At 45.7% G+C, this 22894-nt stretch overlaps 2 protein-coding genes across 2 annotated transcripts; one reads left to right on the forward strand and one right to left on the reverse strand.

Moving 5' to 3' along the window:
- Positions 1-2333: 2333 nt before the first annotated feature.
- On the forward strand, positions 2334-20232 carry LOC130360532 (interleukin-17A-like). Its single transcript, XM_056563051.1, has 4 exons — positions 2334-2635; positions 8358-8570; positions 18467-18717; positions 19998-20232. The coding sequence occupies exons 2-4, from the start codon at positions 8544-8546 to the stop codon at positions 20230-20232; spliced, it is 513 nt and encodes a 170-aa protein (XP_056419026.1). The 5' UTR covers positions 2334-2635; positions 8358-8543.
- On the reverse strand, positions 2629-4140 carry LOC130360533 (interleukin-17A-like). The gene is made up of 3 exons (XM_056563052.1): positions 3783-4140; positions 3214-3449; positions 2629-2911 (listed from the first exon to the last, which is right to left on the reverse strand). Exons 1-3 carry the CDS (start codon positions 3807-3809, stop codon positions 2674-2676), a joined length of 501 nt encoding a protein of 166 aa, XP_056419027.1. The 5' UTR covers positions 3810-4140; the 3' UTR covers positions 2629-2673.
- Positions 20233-22894: the final 2662 nt, after the last annotated feature.

Consider the following 22894-nt stretch of genomic DNA (forward strand, 5'->3'; position numbering starts at 1 on the left):
TCATTAAATTCTGTTCCTCTTCTCCAAACGTACCTTTGCTCATTCCAGCCAAAATGTTCAATTATAACCTCATCGGTCCACAGAACTTGTTTCCAAAATGCATCAGGCTTGTCTATATGTGCACTGATTTTTGTGGTGAGGATGTAGAAGAGGTTTTCTTCTGATGACTCTTCCATGAAGACCATATTTGTACAAGTAACTCTTTATAGTGGAATAGTGTACCACAACTCCAGTGTCTGCCAGATCTTTCTGGAGGGATTGTGCAGTCAAACGTGGGTTTTGAATTGTTTTTCTCACAATCCTGCGAGCTGTTCTGTCTGATATTTTTCTTGGTCTTACAGATCTTGCTTTAACTTCCACTGTTACTGATGACTGCCATTTCTTAAAGGAGCAGTGGTGACCCGTGGTGAACAACTTATCCTCTATCCTAAGGATAGGGGATAAGTTTGAGATCGCGGGGGGGTCGGACCGCTGGGGCCCCCTGCGATCTCCTGTACGGAGCCCCGTCAGCCGGCGGGAAGGGGGCGTGTCGACCTCCGCATGAAGCGGCGGCCAACACCCCCCCCTCAATACAACTCTATGGCAGAGCCGGAGCGCTGCCTTCGGCAATCTCCGGCTCTGCCATAGAGATGTATTGAGGGGGCGTGTCGGCCTCCGCTTCGCGCGGGGTCGACACCCGCTATCTGGCTGGAGAGCCTGGCCCCTGTACAGAGAGATCGCAGGGGGCCCCAGCGGTTGGACCCCCCGCGATCTCAAACTTATCCCCTATCCTTAGGATAGGGGATACGTTTTTCACCACTGGACTACCCCTTTAATTACATTCCGGACAGAGGCAATTGACTTCTGAAAACATTTTGCTATCTTCTTATAGCCTTCTCGAGCTTTGTGAGCGTCGACTATTTTCAGTTTCAGATTTCTAAACAACTGCTTAGAAGAACCCATGGGGCTGATTGTTGGGGCAAGGTCAGATGAGTCTGGGCATTTAAAACCTTTGAGATTGACATCACCTGGTCTTCCCAGATGATGATTGAGGACAATCCATGACACTGACAGGTCTCAGCTTTGCAAAGGGGGCAGTGCATGCTATCAATTCTGCAGGGTGTCCAAACTTTTGCAGACGCCACTTTTTTGTTTTCTGTTATTTTGAAAGTGTAAATGATGGAAATAAAATCTAACTTTTGTTGACATATTATAAGAATGTCTAATCTGTAATTTGATGCCTTTTGGAGATTTTTCCATCTTTCCTTGGCTTCTTTATGCATATTAATACAAATTTTTACCTGGGGTGCCCAAAGTTTTGATCCCCACCGTAGCTCTGCAGCGCAGAAATGTCCCTTCATACTAGTAATCATTGGGGGTCACTGAGACATGTCAGAAGTTTGTTCAAATGATGGGTAAACTTTAAGAACCCCCCCCCCCCAAAAAAAAAAAAAATTATATATATATATATATATATATATATATATATATATTGTTACGCCGAGCGCTCCGGGTCCCTGCTCCTCCCCGGAGCGCTTGCGGCATTCTTCTGCGTGCAGCGCCCCGGTCAGACCCGCTGACCGGGAGTGCTGCAGTGTTATCACCGGCAGGGATGCGATCCACGTAGCGGGATGCGCCCGCCCGCGAGTCACATCCCAATCACCTCACCTGCCCCGTACTCCTGCTGTTCTGTCCCGGCGCGCGCGGCCCCGCTCTCTAGGGCGCACGCGCACCAGCTCTCTAAAATTTAAAGGGCCAGTGCGCCATTAATTGCCGCCTGGCCCAATCAGTACCTACACCTGCAAAACATATTAAAAAAAAACCTTCCTGTCCTTGCCGGATCTTGTTGCCTTGTGCCCTGAGAAAGCGTTTCTGTGTGTTCCATAGCCTGTGTATGCAGACCCTTGCTGTTGCCCCTGACTACGAACCATTGCTGCCTGCCCTGACCTTCTGCTACGTCCGACCTTGCTCTTGCCTTGTTCCTGTGTACCGCGCCTGACTCAGCTGTCAGTGAGGTTGAGTCGCTATCGGATGGAACGACCTGGGGGTTACCTGCCGCTGCAAGTCCATCCCGCTTTGCGGCGGGCTCTGGTGAAAACTAGTAACCCCTTAGATTCCGTTCCCTGGTACAGCCCACGTCATCACCCCAACTGAGACAGAGGATCCACCACCTGTGTCCTCTCCGCATACCAGTCCGGATCCTGACATATATATATATATATATAGATATATTACAAATGTACTGTATGCACTCAAAGGCTGACAAATAAATACTTTTATTAGTTTTACGTAATAAATAATCAGATAAATAATCAGAATATTTTCAGAAATATGTCATATAAATAATAATTAATATGTAACTTATAAAACTGAACATGCGCCACACATTTTTGTAATACTATTACACATTGCAAGATTGGGATTTGCAAATAAAGTTATTGAAACTGTTGCCCATGACAACCAGATTTTTCCCATTCTGTCGCTAGAGAACTTACAACTGGAATTGAATTGGTTGTTATGGGCAACACCTTTAGTGTCCCTTACACTGTATGAAGAGTTCCCAGTAGGCCTGAAATCCTTGTTGCCAAGAGCAACCAATCTAAATCATATTAGGAAGATAAAACGTGTCCTCTGATTGGTCGCCATGGGTAACAAGGTAACACTTCTGAGGAGGTACCATTACAGAGTCGCCTCTTATTTGAGGTAGTGGGTGATGGGTCGGACACAGGTGCAGCCCACGGTGACCAGTTGCTTGTCCAGCTTATAGACGGGGACACATTCTCTCATCTCACGACGCAGGACCAGGACCTCCTGTCTGATGGGGACTGAGTTCATAATGAGGTCCACATTACCCTCAGAGTCCATACAGCCGTGGTGGAGACATCTGGCCTCATTGATGACCACAGGGAACCTGTTATGGTCCACGTTAGGGCTGGTGGAAGGAGAGAAGCAGAAATTATACAAATCAGGGGCCACAACATTGAACAAAATGTATTTCCTTACCTGCAGGAAAAATTTAGTTTGCTTTCCTAGTCCTATATTCAAACACCCTGACCAAGACATAGTGGCTTGTTGGACCCCCAGGCACCCAGGGCACAAGTACCACCAGCCCCACTTACTATCATCCTATTAATTTCAGTGGGCAGAATGATGATCATAATAGTAATGATGATGATGATGATGAAGATAATATTATTATCACTTTGGATTATCTATGATTACTTGTATATTTACCTGTATTCCCATGGAGACATTGAGCGGCTCTTCATACTGTCAGTCAGGAGATGTGCAGAACTCCTACTGCCGACCTTCATATCAACCTTCACACGTGGTGGAAATGTGGTGCCCAGAGAGAATGGACAATCTCCGCCGGACACTGGAGGGACATCCCACCCATCTGTACCAGGGATCTGCTCTCCTGTTCCATGGACACAAGAGCTGAGGCTCAGAAGAAGCCATGTGGAAAGAACCTGAGGAGAAGATATATACATACTATGTAATAGAGGAGGTCATTATGGATGTATCACCATGAGTAAGGGTTAATAATGGACCAATAAGATGCTGCAGGTTTATTCTATATAATGCTCCTTTATTAACATCTATAAGACTCATGAACCTGTCCAAAAATAAAAGGTCTTTGTTATAGCCCAAATCAGCCATGACTAGGAGTATTATATGACACCAAGCTTAATGCAGATAACTCACTAAATCAATATCAGCAATTATTCCTAACTAACTCATCATGTGACATATAATGACCCCTAAACCTGGTAAATGGCATAGAAGCGGATCAGAGCTCTTACCATTGATGTTCCCCAGTGGGCGGCCATTGCTCTCACAGATGTGCTCTGGGGAGGTTCTGCTGGTGGACTGTACTGTGATCCGGACTCCAGGCCCCATTATATAAGGGTCACAGTTGTTCCTGGGGTTTCCTGAAGTATTCATAACCTAATATTCAGGTTGTATTGGCTCAGTGTATTTTTTGTGATATCATTTTAATTAGGGAATTTATTAGGAAATCTTGTGAGAATTTACAGGTCAGGATCAGGAACCTCTCCGCTATGGAATCCCTTCATTATTGATTAACCAGAAGAGGACACTACTCATCCAGTTATCTGATAGAGATAAGAAGAGCCGTCAACCCAAGAGGGAGCTTGTGATAACAAACCGGACTGAGAAGAATGAGAAGTAGAAGACATTATGTGATGCTATATACTTAGATGGGTATTCCAGGATATTCTGGGACATTTTAAGAGGGCAAAGATTATGTCAGATGGACAAGATGGCAGCACTTTTTTTTTTTTTTTTTGGGAAGGGACACTTAGACAGTGATAAGCAGGGGTTAAAGGGGTATTCCAGGAAAAAAAACTTTTTTATATATATCAACTGGTTCCAGAAAGTTAAACAGATTTGTAAATGACTTCTATTAAAAAATCTTAATCCTTTCAGTACTTATGAGCTTCTGAAGTTAAGGTTGTTCTTTTCTGTCTAAGTAATCACTGATGACACGTGTCTCGGGAAATGCCCAGTTTAGAAGCAAATTCCCATTGCAAACCTCTTGTAAACTGGGCGGTTCCCGAGACACGCGTCATCAGAGATTACTTAGACAGAAAAGAACAACCTTAACTTCAGAAGCTCATAAGTACTGAAAGGATTAAGATTTTTTAATAGAAGTCATTTACAAATCTGTTTAGCTTTCTGGAGCCAGTTGATATATATAAAAAAAAAAAGTTTTTTCCTGGATAACCCCTGAATGGTGGATACAGAAATTACATAGCTCTGGAAAACCCTTTAAAAGCGCCTCTAACCAGTGTCCCTATAGCAAAATACAGTAGGGGAAGGGCTAAAATCAGAAAACTATATGGTCTGATTCAACATTTGTATGTCAAAACCTGTATAAGTGATTGCAGAACTCATAGAGGGAACCTCTAGGTCCTCCCTCCAGGACTGTGAGTCCTTCTTTCCCCAGCCATACATAGAGAAAGCCTGTGCCACCCCTTTTAAACCATTAGGGGGAGAGCTGTAAATAACTGTGTATCAGCAGGGCTGGTTCTACCTATAGGCAAAATAGGCAGCAGCCTAGAGCGCCCTCTTGATGGGGGCACCGCTCGGCCCACTAAGGTGATTACATGACAAGGAGGTTTGTTACAGTGCGTCATCCCAGTAGTAAGATGAGTACATAAGGAGGAGGTTTGTTACAGTGTGTCACCCCAGTAGTAAGGTGTGGCGTGTAAAAAAGAGGAGCCAATGGGCAAGGTCAACAGGTGGAAAAATTAGCTTTTGCCTAGGGTGTCAAAAATTCTTGCACGAGCCCTGTGTATGAGTTAGGGATGTAGGACTCAGAGACTCTATTATGAGGGGGAGGTAATACTTATACTTACAGGCTGTCTCTATGATAGGTGGGGTAAGCAGGGCTCTTAGGCATTCTCTAAGGCTATGAAGCAGGACCCACAGGCTTTATCAATGGGTGGGTGAGGAAGCAGGACCCACAGGCTTTATCAATGGGTGGAAGGGGAAGCAGGACCCACAGGCTTTATCAATGGGTGGGGAAGCAGGACCCACAGGCTTTATCAATGGGTGGGTGGGGAAGCAGGACCCACAAGCTTTATCAAGGGGTGGGTGGGGAAGCAGGACCCACAGGCTTTATCAATGGGTGGAAGGGGAAGCAGGACCCACAGGCTTTATCAATGGGTGGAAGGGGAAGCAGGACCCACAGGCTTTATCAATGGGTGGGTGGGGAAGCAGGACCCACAGGCTTTATCAATGGGTGGAAGGGGAAGCAGGACCCACAGGCTTTATCAATGGTGGGTGGGGAAGCAGGACCCACAAGCTTTATCAAGCGGTGGGTGGGGAAGCAGGACCCACAGGCTTTATCAATGGGTGGGTGGGGAAGCAGGTCCCACAGGCTTTATCAATGGGTGGGTGGGGAAGCAGGACCCACAGGCCTTATCAATGGGTGGGGGGGGGGGGAAGCAGAACCCACAGGCTTTATCAATGGGTGGGTGGGGAAGCAGGACCCACAGGCTTTATCAATGGGTGGGTGGGGAAGCAGGTCCCACAGGCTTTATCAATGGGTGGGTGGGGAAGCAGGACCCACAGGCCTTATCAATAGGTGGGGGGGGAAGCAGAACCCACAGGCTTTATCAATGGGTGGGTGGGGAAGCAGGACCCACAGGCTTTATCAAGCGGTGGGTGGGGAAGCAGGACCCACAGGCTTTATCAATGGGTGGGTGGGGAAGCAGGTCCCACAGGCTTTATCAATGAGTGGAAGGGGAAGCAGGACCCACAGGCTTTATCGATGGGTGGGTGGGGAAGCAGGACCCACAGGCTTTATCAATGAATGGAAGGGGAAGCGGGACCCACAGGCTTTATCAATGAGTGGAAGGGGAAGCAGGACCCACAGGCTTTATCAAGGGGTGGGTGGGGAAGCAGGACCCACAGGCTTTATCAAGCGGTGGGTGGGGAAGCAGGACCCACAGGCTTTATCAATGGGTGGGTGGGGAAGCAGGACCCACAGGCTTTATCAAGCGGTGGGTGGGGAAGCAGGACCCACAGGCTTTATCAATGGGTGGGTGGGGAAACAGGACCCACAGGCTTTATCAAGCGGTGGGTGGGGAAGCAGGACCCACAGGCTTTATCAATGAGTGGAAGGGGAAGCAGGACCCACAGGCTTTATCAATGGGTGGGTGGGGAAGCAGGACCCACAGGCTTTATCAATGGGTGGGTGGGGAAGCAGGACCCACAGGCTTTATCAATGGGTGGGTGGGGAAGCCAGACTCATAAGCTTTCTCTATCATTGAGGGAATAAAGCAGGTTTTACAAGCTATGTTTAAGTCTTTGCTCTATTAAAACTATACAGCTTTAAAGGGGTACTCTGGTGGAAAACTTTTTTTTTTTTTTTTTTTAATCAACTGGTGCCAGAAAGTTAAACAGATTTGTAAATGACTTCTATTAAAAATTTTTTACCCTTCCAGTACTTTTTAGCAGCTGTATGCTACAGAAGAAATTTTTTTCTTTTTGAATTTCTTTTTTGTCTTGTCCACAGTGCTCTCTGCTGACACCTGATGCCCGTATGAAGAACTGTCCAGAGCAGAAGAAAATCTCTATATCAAACCTATGCTGCTCTGGACAGCAGTTCCTTACACAGACAGAGATGTCAGCAGAGAGCACTGTGGACAAGACAAAAAAGAAATTAAAAAAGAAAAGAATTTCCTCTGTATTATACAGCAACTAATAACTACTGAAAGGATTAGGATTTTTAAATAGAAGTCATTTACAAATCTGTTTTACTTTCTGGCACCAGTTCATTTAAAAAAAAAAAAAAGTTTTCCACCGGAGTACCCCTTTAAGCTTTGTGTCCACCCGCTATCCTATACTGCCCTAAAATAGGAGGCCTGACACGTTCACTCCCCACAATTCAATAGATCACTAAAGTATCGAGGTGTTCCCTTTGGGCAATGTTTTTTTAATTAGAATTCCTAAAAAAATAAGCTGACCACGAGGCACCCTCCTATTGCTGGCACCTCTAAAGATTACCTGTAATCAGTGGGGTATCCAGATGGATATGTTTGTCCCCTACAGTGCCTCTGCAGGAGAAAAGATGCATTACATCATTTACATTAAATTGGAATTAACGAATGTTACACATAGTCTAAAAGTAGCTAGAACCCCTTTAACAACTTAAAATATATATATATATTTTTTTTTTTCAAATCAACTGGTGCCAGAAAGTTAAACAGATTGGTAAATTACTTCTATTCTATTAAAAAATCCTAATCCATTCAATACTTATCAGCTGTTGTAAACTACAGAGGAAGTTCTTTTCTTTTTTAATTTCTTTTCAGTCTGACCACAGTGCTCTCTGCTGACACCTCTGTGCATGTCAGGAACTGTCCAGAGCAGGAGAGGTTTGCTATGGGAATTTTCTTCTACTCTGGACAGTTCCTGACATGGACAGGGGTGGCAGCAGAGAGCACTGTGGTCAGATAGAAAAGTACTGCACAACTTCCTCTGAAGCATACAGCAGCTGATAAGTATTGGAAGGATTAAGATTTTTTTAATAGAGGTAATTTACAAATCTGTTTAACTTTCTGGAGCCAGTTGATATGAAAAAAATAGCTTTTCACCAGCGTACCCCTTTCTAGCAGTCTTTACTGCTCTTCCCTTACTTCTCTTGGCAGCTCATAGACATTACATTGCTCAACAGGGGGCAGCAATGAGCACAGGAGGAAGCATTGATGGCAATCATTACCGTGTGCTGCTATCTCTATGGTCAGAGATAACCGCTGAGAGTTCAGATAAATTATGGCCCCTCTTTAGGGAAGTTCTGGAGATCTGACGCCGGTTTCTTTCTCTTATTATCTGACACAACCTGACAGAGTTGGACAGTCCACACAATGGTCACAGACACTGGAATATACAGAAACTTATTGGAAAACTATGTTTCCTGGGATAAAGACTCCACCCGGAGCAACAACCGAGATAAATAGAGAGAGGGACTGGGATCCAAGAATCAGAGCAGAAGATCCACCACAGCAGACAGCGCCCCCAGCAGGAGGAGCAGAATGGACCGTACAATATACCTGATACTTGTGAGTATAAAAGTCTCTATTTTACAATATTGTATTGAGGATAATTATAGAAAAATGACTTTAATCCAGAATTTATCAGTTGGTTCTTTATTGACTTGCCTATATCTTTCCAGTTTTTTAGACTTTAGAAAGATGTCAAAAAAAAAAAGCTGAGAAAATGTTTTGGTTTATTTTCAGCCATTTTTGATGGCAAAAAACAGCAATTTTACCACTCAAAAACAGACCAAAATTCTGCGTGTGAACTTACTACAGAATACTGCTGCATTTTAGAGGCCTTTTTGGTGGGTTTTACTGTTCTACAGTCTTTTTCAAGCAATATAATGTAGAGTGCTAAAGGGGTATGTGATTTTGAAAGGAAAGAACCTAAAGTCCCTTAAAGGGGTACTGCAGTGGAAAAAAAAATTTTTATTATTATTTTTTTTATGTTGCACAGGAAGTTCTTTTCTTTTTGAATTTCCTTTCTGTCTTGTCCACAGTGCTCTCTGCTGACACCTCTGTCCTTGTCAGGAACTGTCCAGAGTAGGAGAAAATCCCCATAGCTAACCTATCCAGCTCTGGACAGATCCTGATACGGACAGAGGTGTCAGCAGAGAGCACTGTGGTCAGACAGAAAATAAATTAAAAAAGAAAATAACTAAGTAGTATACAGCAGCTGATAAGTACTGGAAGTATTAAGACTTTTAAATAGAAGTAATTTACAAATCTGTTTAACTTTCTGTCACCAGTTGATTTTAAAAAAGTGTTTTCTATTGGAGTACCCCTTTAAGTCTTATCTGTATAGCGTTATAGATCTGAGCACAGGGGATTCTGCTTTATGAGTAAGGAATATATGTGTGCCTACCAGGGGCGGACATATCACTTGTTCAGCCGGTTCGGCTGCACAGGGGCCCAGCGTGTTAGGGGGCCCCCTAGTAGCCCAGGTCACAGCCTGGGCCTCACAGTCTGGGCCCCTGCAGGGCCCCCTGCCAGTACTTCATACTAAATGCTGCAGCAACAGGTCCCGGACCTGCCGCTGACAGCAGTAATTTACCTCGGCCGGGCGAGAGGACAGGCCAGGGGCTGATGGGAACAGACGTGCCCCGCGCAGGCACGCACGTCTGTTCCAAGCCCCTGATGTCACGTGTCATGGCCTCTGACCCCGGCAGTAGCGACAGGAGCAGCAAACCCTCCCGCCTCACAGCCGCATCACTGAGCAGATAAGGTGAGGAGAGTGACGGTCGGGTGCAGGGCGGGGGGGGGGGGGGTTTGGGGGGGGGGGAAGGGATTGTAATGATGATGAAGAGGACAGGAGGGGTGTTGAAGAGGTTGGTGGTGTAATGATAAGAAAGATTGGGGGTCTGGGAGAGCGTAGTGTTGATAAGGAGGACCAGAGGGGGAGTCAGGGGTGTAGTGATTAGGGGGTTTAATGTTGATGAGAAGGACTGGGGTGGGGGGTGTCAGCTGTGTAATAATGATGAGGTGCTTAAGGTATATGGGATGATGAGGAGACTGAGGATGCAGTGCATGGGGTGATGAGGAGACTGAGGATGGAGTGCATGGGGTGTATGGGGTGATGAGGAGACTGAGGATGGGGTGCGTGGGGTGTATGGGGTGATGAGGAGACTGAGGATGGAGTGCATGGGGTGATGAGGAGACTGAGGATGGAGTGCATGGGGTGATGAGGAGACTGAGGATGGAGTGCATGGGGTGTATGGGGTGATGAGGAGACTGAGGATGGGGTGCGTGGGGTGTATGGGGTGATGAGGAGACTGAGGATGGAGTGCATGGGGTGATGAGGAGACTGAGGATGGAGTGCATGGGGTGTATGGGGTGATGAGGAGACTGAGGATGGGGTGATGAGGAGACTGAGGATGGAGTGCATGGGGTGATGAGGAGACTGAGGATGGAGTGCGTGGGGTGATGAGGAGACTGAGGATGGAGTGCATGGGGTGATGAGGAGACTGAGGATGGGGTGCGTGGGGTGAATGGGGTGATGAGGAGACTGAGGATGGAGTGCGTGGGGCGATGAGGAGACTGAGGATGGGGTGATGAGGAGACTGAGGATGGAGTGCATGGGGGGATGAGGAGACTGAGGATGGAGTGCATGGGGTGATGAGGAGACTGAGGATGGAGTGCGTGGGGTGATGAGGAGACTGAGGATGGAGTGCGTGGGGTGTATGGGGTGATGAGGAGACTGAGGATGGAGTGCATGGGGTGATGAGGAGACTGAGGATGGAGTGCATGGGGTGATGAGGAGACTGAGGATGGAGTGCATGGGGTGATGAGGAGACTGAGGATGGGGTGCGTGGGGTGTATGGGGTGATGAGGAGACTGAGGATGGAGTGCATGGGGTGATGAGGAGACTGAGGATGGAGTGCGTGGGGTGATGAGGAGACTGAGGATGGAGTGCGTGGGGTGTATGGGGTGATGAGGAGACTGAGGATGGAGTGCATGGGGTGATGAGGAGACTGAGGATGGAGTGCATGGGGTGATGAGGAGACTGAGGATGGAGTGCATGGGGTGATGAGGAGACTGAGGATGGGGTGCGTGGGGTGTATGGGGTGATGAGGAGACTGAGGATGGGTTGTGTGGGGTGTATGGGGTGATGAGACTGAAGATGGGGTGCGTGGGGTGTATGGGGGTGATGAGGAGACTGAGGATGGGGTATATGGGGGTGATGAGGAGACCGAGGATGGGTTGTGTGGGGTGTATGGGGTGATGAGACTGAGGATGGGGTGCGTGGGGTGATGATTAGACTGAGAATGGGTTGTGTGGGGTGTATGGGGGGATGAGACTGAGGATGGGGTGCGTGGGGTGTATGGGGTGATGAGGAGACTGAGGATGGAGTGTATGGGGTGATTCAGTGGTGTATCGTGGTTGGCAGTATTATATTGATAGAGTACAGTGGTGGGCAGTATTATATTCAGGGGTACAGTGGTTGGCAGTATTATATTCAGGGGTACAGTGGTTGGCAGTATTCAGGGGGTACAGTGGTTGGCAGTATTATATTCAGGGGTACAGTGGTTGGCAGTATTATATTCAGGGGTACAGTGGTTGGCAGTATTATATTCAGGGGTACAGTATTTGGCAGTATTATATTCAGGGATACAGTGGTTGGCAGTATTCAGGGGGTACAGTGGTTGGCAGTATTATATTCAGGGGTACAGTGGTTGGCAGTATTATATTCAGGGGTACAGTGGTTGGCAGTATTATATTCAGGGGTACAGTGGTTGGCAGTATTATATTCAGGGGTACAGTGGTTGGCAGTATTATATTCAGGGGGTACAGTGGTTGGCAGTATTATATTCAGGGGTACAGTGGTTGGCAGTATTCAGGGGGTACAGTGGTTGGCAGTATTATATTCAGGGGTACAGTGGTTGGCAGTATTCAGGGGGTACAGTGGTTGGCAGTATTATATTCAGGGGTACAGTGGTTGGCAGTATTATATTCAGGGGGTACAGTGGTTGGCAGTATTCAGGGGGTACAGTGGTTGGCAGTATTATATTCAGGAGTACAGTGGTTGGCAGTATTCAGGGGGTACAGTGGTTGGCAGTATTATATTCAGGGGTACAGTGGTTGGCAGTATTATATTCAGGGGGTACAGTGGTTGGCAGTATTCAGGGGGTACAGTGGTTGGCAGTATTATATTCAGGGGGTACAGTGGTTGGCAGTATTCAGGGGGTACAGTGGTTGGCAGTATTATATTCAGGGGTACAGTGGTTGGCAGTATTCAGGGGGTACAGTGGTTGGCAGTATTATATTCAGGGGTACAGTGGTTGGCAGTATTATATTCAGGGTACAGTGGTTGGCAGTATTATATTCAGGGTACAGTGGTTGGCAGTATTATATTCAGGGTACAGTGGTTGGCAGTATTATATTAATAGAGTACAGTGGTTGGCAGTATTATATTCAGGGGTACAGTATTTGGCAGTACTATATTTGGGGGTACAGTGGTTGGCAGTATTATATTCAGGGGTACAGAGGTTGGCAGTATTCAGGGGGTACAGTGGTTGGCAGTATTATATTCAGGGGTACAGTATTTGGCAAGGTTATAACGATTATTGTCATCATACAGAGGATGAGGATCTACTGACAAATTAAGGAACCAATGATGTCCAGGTGTCAGACTCTGCAGAGAAGATGGAAGAAATCCTGGTGTCTGGACCAGATGAAGAAGAAAAGTAAAGACAACAGAGAAGACGTCACTCAGGTCAGTGATATCATTGTGTATTTTCCTAACTGTCCCATCAGAGCTGTAGTCACTGATATCATTGTGTAGTCTCCTGACTGTCCCATCAGCTGTAGTCACTTCAGACATGATGGGAGTTGCAGCTTTCCAACATCTCGGGAGCCACTTGAACCAAGGTGATTGGTGGGGGTCCCATGAGTCAGACCCCCACCATAAAAATGGGCTGTTTATTTAAAAATGCCTGGGCCTATTTTTGGTCCCAGTCTGGCCCTGCCTGTAAGTCATTTCTATCATTAAGGATAAGAAGCCAAGGAACCAGGGGGTGCCAAGGGGTGTCGTGCTAAGTCCAGGGGTGCGAATGTAAAGGGGAGCACTGCCCTCTGCCTCCCAGCTAGATACGGGTCAGGCTGACCTGGGGGAGTACTCACTGGGCCGCACACTGAGAGGGACAGGGGCCACCCGGAGCCCACCTCAGGAGCCGTTCCATCCACCTGTGGTGGACAAGGCAAGTGGCGACACTACACGCGCGGGGTAAGTGGAGGCCCCCCCGGTGGGGTCTAGGTACATGAGGGGGCACAGTGCTGGGGGGGGGCCCAGGCACATTCTTTGCACAGGGGCCCTCTGCTGTCTGTGTCCGCCCCTGGTGCCTACTGTATTACTATGAGGAGTGTTCTGGGCTTTAGGAATAGATGAAACTTTTTGGTTGCCTCCTGCCCTCACCGTTTCAATGTTTATTCTACAACTATTTATTACCTGGATAAAAAATGAATATACAATTTATCTGGTACAATGTACAATTTTATTTGATAAGATACATGTTGGTAATAACACTCTAAGTTTAACGTGGGTGAAATCCTTCACCCATTGTTCCCCTAGAGGTTTCCTTAAAGGGCTTTTCCTCTCTGGCCTGCTGAAGAATGACTCTTTGTGAATTAAAGAATTACTGTGTTTATAACCATTTTCATAGTTTTTGCCTCGACATGTACAGTGGGGCAAAAAAGTGTTTAATCCGCCATCAATTGTGAAAGTTCTCCGACTTAAAAAGATGTTAGAGTCCTGTAATTTCCATCATAGGTATACCTCAACTATGAGAGACAGAATGAGAAAAAAAATCCATAAAATCACATTGTCTGATTTTTAAAGAATTTTTTTGCAAATTATGGTGGAAAATAAGTATTTGGTCAATAACAAAAATTCATCTCAATACTTTGTTATATGCCCTTTGTTGGCAATGACAGAGGTCAAACATTTTCTGTAAGTCTTCACAAGGTTTTCACACACTGTTGCTGGTATTTTGGCCCATTCCTCCATGCAGATCTCCTCTAGAGCAGTGATGTTTTGGGGCTGTCGCTGGGCAACACAGACTTTCAACTCCCTCCAAAGGTTTTCTATGGGGTTAATATCTGGAGACTGGCTAAGCCACTCCAGGACCTTGAAATGCTTCTTACGAAGCCACTCCTTCATTGCCCGGGCTGTGTGTTTGGGATCATTGTCATGCTGAAAGACCCAGCCACGTGTTTTCTTCAATGCCCTTGCTGATGGAAGGAGGTTTTCACTCAAAATCTCATGATACATGGCCCCATTCATTCTTTCCTTTACACGGATCAGTCGTCCTGGTCCCTTTGCTGAAAAACAGCCCCAAAGCATGAAGTTTCCACCCCCATGCTTCACAGTAGGTATGGTGTTCTTTGGATGCAACTCAGCATTCTTTCTCCTCCAAACATGACGAATTGAGTTTTTATCTAAAAGTTCTACTTTGGCCTCACATATTACATTTTCCCAATCCTCTTCTGGATCATCCAAATGCTCTGTAGCAAACTTCAGACGGGCCCTGAAATGTACTGGCTTAAGCAGGGGGACACATCTGGCACTTCATGATTTGAGTCCCTAGCAGCATAATGTGTTACTGATGGTAGCCTTTGTTACTTTGGTCCCAGCTCTCTGCAGGTCATTCCCTAGTCCCCCTGTGAGGTTCTTGGATTTTTGCTCACTGTTCTTGTGATCATTTTGACACCACGGGGTGAGATCTTTCATAGAGTCCCAGATCGAAGGAGATTATCAGTGGTCTTGTATGTCTTCTATTTTCTAATAATTGCTCCCACAGTTGATTTCTTCACAGTAAGCTGCTTGCCTATTGAAGATTCAGTCTTCCCAGCCTGGTGCATGTATATAATTCTGTTTCTGGTGTCCTTCGACAGCTCTTTGGTCTTGGCCATAGTGGAGTTTGGAGTGTGACTGTTTGAGGTTGTGGACAGGTGTCTTTTACACAGATAACAAGTTCAAACAGGAGCCACTAATACAGGTAATGAGGGGAGGACAGAGGAGACTCTTAAAGAAGAAGTTACAGGTCTGTGAGAGCCAGAAATCTTGCTTGTTTGTAAGTGACCAAATACTTATTTTCCACCATAATTTGTAAATAAAGTCTTTAAAAATCAGACAATGTGATTTTATTGATTTTTTTTCCTCATTATGTCTCTCCTAATTGAGGTATACCTATGATGAAAATTACAGGCTTCTCTCATATTTTTTAAGTGGGCGAACTTGCACAATTGGTGGCTGACTAAATACTTTTTTGCCCCACTAGATTTTCAAGTTATACATTCATGGCATTGAATTAAATGTGCACAAGATGTCAGGCCATGTTTACACATCCAGAATTCCGCATTGGAGTTCTGCCGGAGATTCTGGAGCAGCAGAGTCCCATTGTATTCTATGGGATTCTGCAGCGCTGTGCACATAGGGGGATTTAGGCCCCAGATGTTTCTTGCATGGAAAATCTGTTTTCCTTGTCCGCAGAAAGAACGATACAGTTCATTCTTTCTGTGGACTACGCATGGAATGCATAGCGATCTATGAGAGAGGGCATTCCCATGCGGAATATTATGCCAGTGCCCACAGTCTCTGGAATGTCCGCATGGAGATTTTCCGTGCCGATATTCCGGAGGTGTGAACATGGCCTCACAGTTTTGGTGGTTCATGAGTTGGGTACAAATTGTAAGTAAATTATGGTGGGCTCATATTAAGTAACAGAAAATGTTAAACCTCATGGTGGTGAACAGGCTGAGTCTTGGAAGTAGGCATCCTTAACCCTTTAAAGGAGTACTCCGGCGTGCACTTTTTTCCTTTTACCCCGTCCGGGCTGCAAAATAAAAGAAAACACACTTTCTCTTACCTGCCAACAAGCCCCCGTAGCTCCGGTACACTCCGGTACAGGTGTTTGGTCCCCGGGCTGTATTCTTCTTACTTCCTGTTAGCCCGGCACGTCACATGGAGCTTCAGCCTATCACCGGCCGCAGCGATGTCCAGCCTCGGCCAGTGATAGGCTGAAGCTCCGGGTGATGTGCCGGGCTAACAGGAAGTAAGAAGAATACAGCCCGGGGACCGAACACCTGTACCGGAGTGTACCGGAGCTCCGGGGGCTCGTTGACAGGTAAGAGAAAGTGTGTTTTCTTTTATTTTGCAGCCCGGACGGGATAAAAGGAAAAAAGTGCACGCCGGAGTACTCCTTTAAGGACCCGGGCTTTTTCCGTTTTTTCATTTTGAATTTTTCTTCCTTAACTTAAAAAAATCATAATTCTTTAAAATTTTCACCTAAAATTCTATATGATGGCTTATTTTTTGCGTCACTAACTCTACTTTGTCATGACATTAGTCATTTTACCCAAAAATCTACGGTGAAAAAGGAAAAAAAATCAATGTGCGACAAAATTGATGAAAAAAAAACTACTTTGTAAGTTTTGGGGGATTCCGTTTTTACGCAGTACATTTTTCGGCAAAAATGATACCTTATCTTTATTCTGTAGGTCCATACGGTTAAAATGATCCCCTACTTATATAGGTTTGATTTTGTATCACTTCAGAAACAAATCATGAATACATGCAGGACAATTTATACGTTTAAAATTGTCATTTTCTGAGCCCTATAACTTTTTTATTTAACTGTGTTCAAGGCGGTATGAGGGCTCATTTTTTGCGCTGTGATCTGAAGTTTTTAGCGGTACTATTCTTGTTCTGATCAGACTTTTTGATCACTTTTTATTACGCGCTATTTTGGACTTTGGAATTTTTTTGCGCGTACGCTATTGAATGTGCGGTTTAAAAAGCGGTATATTTTTATAATTCAGACATTTCCGCACGCGGCGATACCACATATGTTTATTTTTATTTACACGTTTTTTTTTTTTTATTATTCTTGGAAATGCCGAGTGATTCAAACTTTTATTAGGGGAAGGGATAATTGAAAGGGTTAATGATTTTTTTACACTTTTCTTATACAATATTATAGCTCCGATAGGGGGGGCTATAACATTGCATTTACTGATCTTTTACACTGATTGATCCATCTCCATAGGAATGGATCAATCAGTGTTTTCGGCGATTGAATGCTCAAGCCTGGATCTCAGGCTTGAAGCATTCATTCGGCGATCGGACTGCAGGAAGGAAGGTAAGAAGACCTCCTCCTGTGCTACAGCTGTTCGGGATGCCGCGATTATACTGCGGCGATCCCGAACAGCTCCCTGAGCTAGCCGGGCACTTTTACTTTCGTTTTTAGCCGCGCTGCTCAGCTTTGAGCGCACGGCTAAAGGGTTAATAGTGCACGGCACCGCGATCAGTGCTGCTTCACTATGACGCCAGGCCCGCCGCGATATGATGCGGGGTCACCGTGTGACCCCGCGTTATATCGCGGGACCGGGACTCAGGGCGTAAGTTTATGTCCTGGGTCCTTAACAGGTACTCCGCTCCTAGACCTCTTATCCCCTATCCAAAGGATAGGGGATAAGATGTCTGATTGCAGGGGTCCCGCCACTGGGGACCCTCGCGATCTCGGCTGCGGAACCCAAGACATCCGATTCAAGGAGCAAACTTTGCTCCATGCTGGATGACTGGTGATGCGGGGTGGAGGCTCGTAACATCACGGCCATGCCCCCACAATGCAAGTCTATGAGAGGGGGCGTGACGGCCGTCATGCTCCCTCTCATAGACTTGCATTGAGGGGACGTGGCCGTGACATCACGAGTCTCCGAAGCTCTGGCGCTACACCCGATGCTCTAAACGAATGCTGGATGCAGCAGGGAGATCGCAGGGGTCCCCAGTGGTGGGACCCCGCAAATCAGACATCTTATCCCCTATCCTTTGGATAGGGGAGAATATGTCTAGGGGCAGAGTACCCCTTTAAGGGTATCATAATTGTAACATCATTAAGGGGCAGGCATGGTGGATTACCAGAGGAGGATTTTCTGCAGGGACCTTGGTGGCCTTAAAATGTACTGGCACTGCAGGAATGGCAAGCCAGAGTGTGCCCCCCTTTATTGCTGTCTGGTCCAATGCAGAATGTCAGACAGCTGGGGATCACACAGTATTCATGAGTTCCTGTGGCCAAGCACTTCACCTGACTCCTGTCATTGCTTTAGTCCTGTTTAAAAAAAAAAAAATTGTGTGCATTTATTTAATAGTCTGTGTTTATTATAGTTGGAGTTGTTTTAAGGGATAGTGAGGGTCCCATCTCATATCCATGCAGGAGCTGGAAGGCTACAGGTTGGAACATATTGCTCTAGTTATAACATTTCTCTGAAGAACCGAAACATAAAGTCTATTAGAAAGTAGAACCTTTCATTTACACATTAAATAAACTATAATGCCTCTTCAAGACACTATCCTATATATTATCTTTTACATTACATTTCCTTAAAGAAACTGGATGCAAAATAAGTCTCTATCCCCTGCTCAGGTGACTTTCCTGGTGTCCTTCTGCTCTTCGGCCATTCTACCAGATGAGTATTTGTCCCAAATTAATACTCAGGAAGGATCTAGGGATGAAGAGCTCCACCTGGAGGCCAGAGGGAGATGTCCTGGAAGAAGGAATCGGCGCCTGCCAACCTCTATGATAGTGGACACCAGTGTCATTGACACCAGTTACCTGGATAGTTTGGTGGAGATGGAGGACGTTCATACCCGCTCTCTATCACCCTGGGACTACCGGTAATGTACTTACCCCATTACTAGCAGTGTTGGATAGTAATATGGTTATGTGCAAATTTCTCCCATAGAACTATTTAGTGAACAAAAATATGAATAAATAAGAAACTGTGAATATTTAATAAAGAAACTGGCCCCTGAAAGTCCCACCACTTGGGGTCCCCATATCTACTGCGACACTAACTAGTCCTGCAGCAGCATCAGGCTTGTCTATGAGTCACGGAGGGACACGCCCCCTTCTACCACACACCAATCAACTCCCACCACCACAAGGAAGGACACGCCCCCTTCTACCACACACCAATCACCTCCCAACACCACAAGGGAGGGACACGCCCCCTCCCACCACACCACCAATCACCTCTCAACACCACAAGGGGGGGACACGCCCCCTTCCCCTGAGAGGATTTCTAACACTGTGAGCTAATGAAAAGGGGTATTTTTCTAACAAAAAATATAGGTGATAGAGGCATAAAAAGGAGATGCACATGATCAGGATTAGGTACTGAATAACATATTATTTCTTTTTTCTTTTTTGTGGGATCTGACAGCTACATTTTAAGCCCAACCAGTTCAGTTTTGACATAGGGGGATTCATTAGATGCCACTCACTATCCTCATCTACACACACACACACACACATATATATATATATATATATATATATATAATGCCATTATCCACGTTCCTTGGATATTTGCATTAGATTGAGGTCATGTAGCGAGTAATAGTGTGGTCCTAAAAAGGAGAGAGAGAATTGGGTTTCATAGAAAACCATCAGTAAACTCAGAGCCTGAAGCTGCACAAACAAACATGTCAGAGGAAGTTGGTCCTAAAAGTATAAGAAGCAAAACAGAAAGCAAACAACAACCTAGTGTAAACTCAACCCCATCATATGTAAAACAAATAGTTCAGACAAATATCTTGGCTGAAAACTATACATATATGTAGCGAGAGAGACGATAGATGATTAATGTGAACTCACCTCCAAGTTGATTGTCGGATCATTGGATCTTTTGTGCATCCATTAAAATAATTTATATTGATTATTATCGTTATTGTGTAAACAGGTGATGTGCATCAGACAATGAGTAATTTTAACTCAAAAATTATCCAGCAATCGTCCGCAGGGTTGGTTGGGCCATGTAAAGACCCATAAAACCAACGCTGATCACAGAGATCGTCGCTCATTATCCTTCCCCATTGGCCGGATACACAATAGTAGAATTGGAATGTACCAAGTGTAATGTGTTTTGTTTCACACTTCGAATTTGTCTTTTCAGCCTCAACACAGATCCCAACAGATTCCCCTTTGTGATCTCCGAGGCCGATTGTGTCACTTTTGCTTGTGTAGACGCTGATGGCAACGAGAATCCAGACCTGATCTCCTCCCCCGTCCAGCAGGAGATGATGGTCCTACGATGGGAGCAGAAAAGCTGCAGCTTCTCCTATAGACTGGAGACTGTGGTGATCACAGTGGGCTGCACATGTGTCAGGCCTATGGTCAGCTATTACTGAATATATATGGATCTACTTTTTTTTTTTTTTTTTGGGGGGGGGGGATTTTTTCCTTTATATTTAAGCAATAAGTAAGCCTAAATTCTTGTGTATACCATTATAATTATTATTGTTGTTGTTATCATTATTATTGAGTATAATTTATATGGATGGACTTTTTTTCAACTTTTGGATCTTTTTCTTTTATGATTAAGCAATAAATATAAATTTAAAGAGAATAAAAATTATTGTCTATACATCTTGCTATTTTTTATTTCGCACTAACAAATTCCACAGCACTACAATATAGAGATGACACGTACAGGCATTACTTACAGAGTAAAAAACTAATAAACAATTAAAAAAGAAATATGAGGATCCTGCTCACAAGAGCCTATAATATAGGGAACTAGCTGAATACCCGGCGTTGCCCGGTTTTTCCTTCCTCATCCTTGTCGGGGAGGAAAATAAACAAAGGAGGAAGATTTTGACTTCATATCCCGTCCTCATATATTGTTGTCATATCCCAACCTCATATCCCATCCTCATACCCCAACCTCCTATCTCGACCTCCTATCCCGTCCTCCTATCTGGTGCTCCTATCCCGTCCTCCTATCCCGACCTCCTATCCCAACCTCCTATCCTGTCCTCCTATCCCATCCTCCTTTCTCGTCCTCCTATCCCGACCTCCTATCCCATCCTTCTATCCCGTGCTCCTTTCTCGTCCTCATATCCCATCCTCCTATCCAGTCCTCCTATCCCGACCTCCTATCCCGTCCTCCTATCCCGTCCTCCTATCCCGTCCTCCTATCCCGTCCTCCTTTCTTGTCCTCATATCCCGACCTCCTATCCCGACCTCCTATCCCGACCTCCTATCCCGTCCTCCTATCCCGTCCTCCTATCCCCTCCTATCCCGTCCTCCTTTCTCGTCCTCATATCCCGACCTCCTATCCTGACCTCCTATCCCATCCTCCCATCCCGTCCTCCTATCCCTTCCTCCTATCCTAACCTCCTATCCCGACGTCCTATCCCGTCCTCCTTTCTCGTCCTCATATCCTGACCTCATATCCTGACCTCCTATCCTGACCTCCTATCCTGTCCTCCTATCCTGTCCTCCTATCTCATCCTCCTATCTCAACCTCCTATCTCATCCTCCTATCTCGACCTCCAATCTCGACCTCTTATCTAGACCTCCTATCCCGTCCTCCTATCTTGACCTCCTATCTTGACCTCCCATCGCGTCCTCATATCCCAACCTGTAATATGTGTACCAGGTATTGAAATATCTCCAGCCGTACGGATATTATGTGAGAATATACATTTCCCATTGATTTGCATGGGACGTTAAACAAAAACCCTGACCCTCATAAATGGGGGTAGTTAAGGGTTAAATTAACTATCCTATATTTTAAGTGGACATATAAGTAACATGTGACCAAGTATTATCGAAATATCTCCAGTCGTTTGGAAGTTATGCAGTAACATGTATTTCCCATAGACTTGTATGGGACTTTAAACATAAACCCCACCTCTGGCAAATGAGGGTGAATAAGGGTTAAATCACCGATCCTATGTTTGTTGTTGACATATAAGTAACATGTGTGCCAAGTTTCATGTTAATATCTTTAGCCGTTTCGAAGTTTTTGTGGAACATACACACATACATACATACATACATGTATATACACACACATACACACACGTTGAGTTTTATATATATAGATAGGGGTGACACAAGAGGAGTGAAGACCCTGCGCACAGGGGCTTCCAATATGTGAGGATATAGGAAAGACAAAAGAGATGAAAGTACTTGTATTATACAATGATACCGCCATGTTTTCTGATAAATAGGGCACTAATAGACATAATGCTGCATGAGACAGTCACCAGCCAGTATATGTGTATGTACAGATATGAAGGGCATTAGGGCAGTGGTCCTCAGCCCAATCCTCAAGGCCACCAATATTCCGTGTTTTTCAGTTCCTCCATTGGAAAAGAATAATACATTTTTCTTTAATCCTACACTGTTGGTGGCCTTGAGGACTGGGTTGTGGGCCACGACATTAGGGTACAGAGACAATAGGGAAAAGTTTTGAATAAAGGGATAAGATTGTGAAGAATCTGAAGAGTCAGTTTATGAAATGTGTGTGTATGTACCAAAAGATAGGGGATGAGTCATAGATCTCCGAAACGGCACCCCGGCATTGCGCAGGAAGCTGCGGTCGACACGCCCCCTCCATGTATCCCATAAAAATACATGGAGGGTGTGTGTCGCCTGCAGCTTCCTGTGGGGTCGGCCACTTCCTGCAGACTATCAGGGTCCCCTGCATGAGATTGTGGGGTCCCAGCGGTCAGACCCCCCCGGTCAATAACTTATCCCCATTTTTTTTCCACAGATGTACTCCTTTAAAGGGGTAATTCAGTGCTTAGACATCTTATCCCCTAATAAGATGCCTGATCGCAGGAGTCCCGCCTCTGGGGACCCCCGTGATCTTGCACACAGCACCCCATTTGTAATCAGTCCCCGGAGCGTGTTCGCTCCAGGTCTGATTATCGGTGACCACAGGGCCAACGGCGTGTGACGTCACGCCTCTGCCCCGTGTGACGCCATGCTCCGCCCCTCAATGCAAGTCTACGGGAGGGGGCGTGATAACTGTCACGCCCCCTCCCATAGACTTGCATT

The sequence above is a fragment of the Hyla sarda genome, chromosome 3, assembly GCF_029499605.1.
Source record: "Hyla sarda isolate aHylSar1 chromosome 3, aHylSar1.hap1, whole genome shotgun sequence".
In the NCBI taxonomy this organism is placed as follows: Eukaryota; Metazoa; Chordata; class Amphibia; order Anura; family Hylidae; genus Hyla; species Hyla sarda.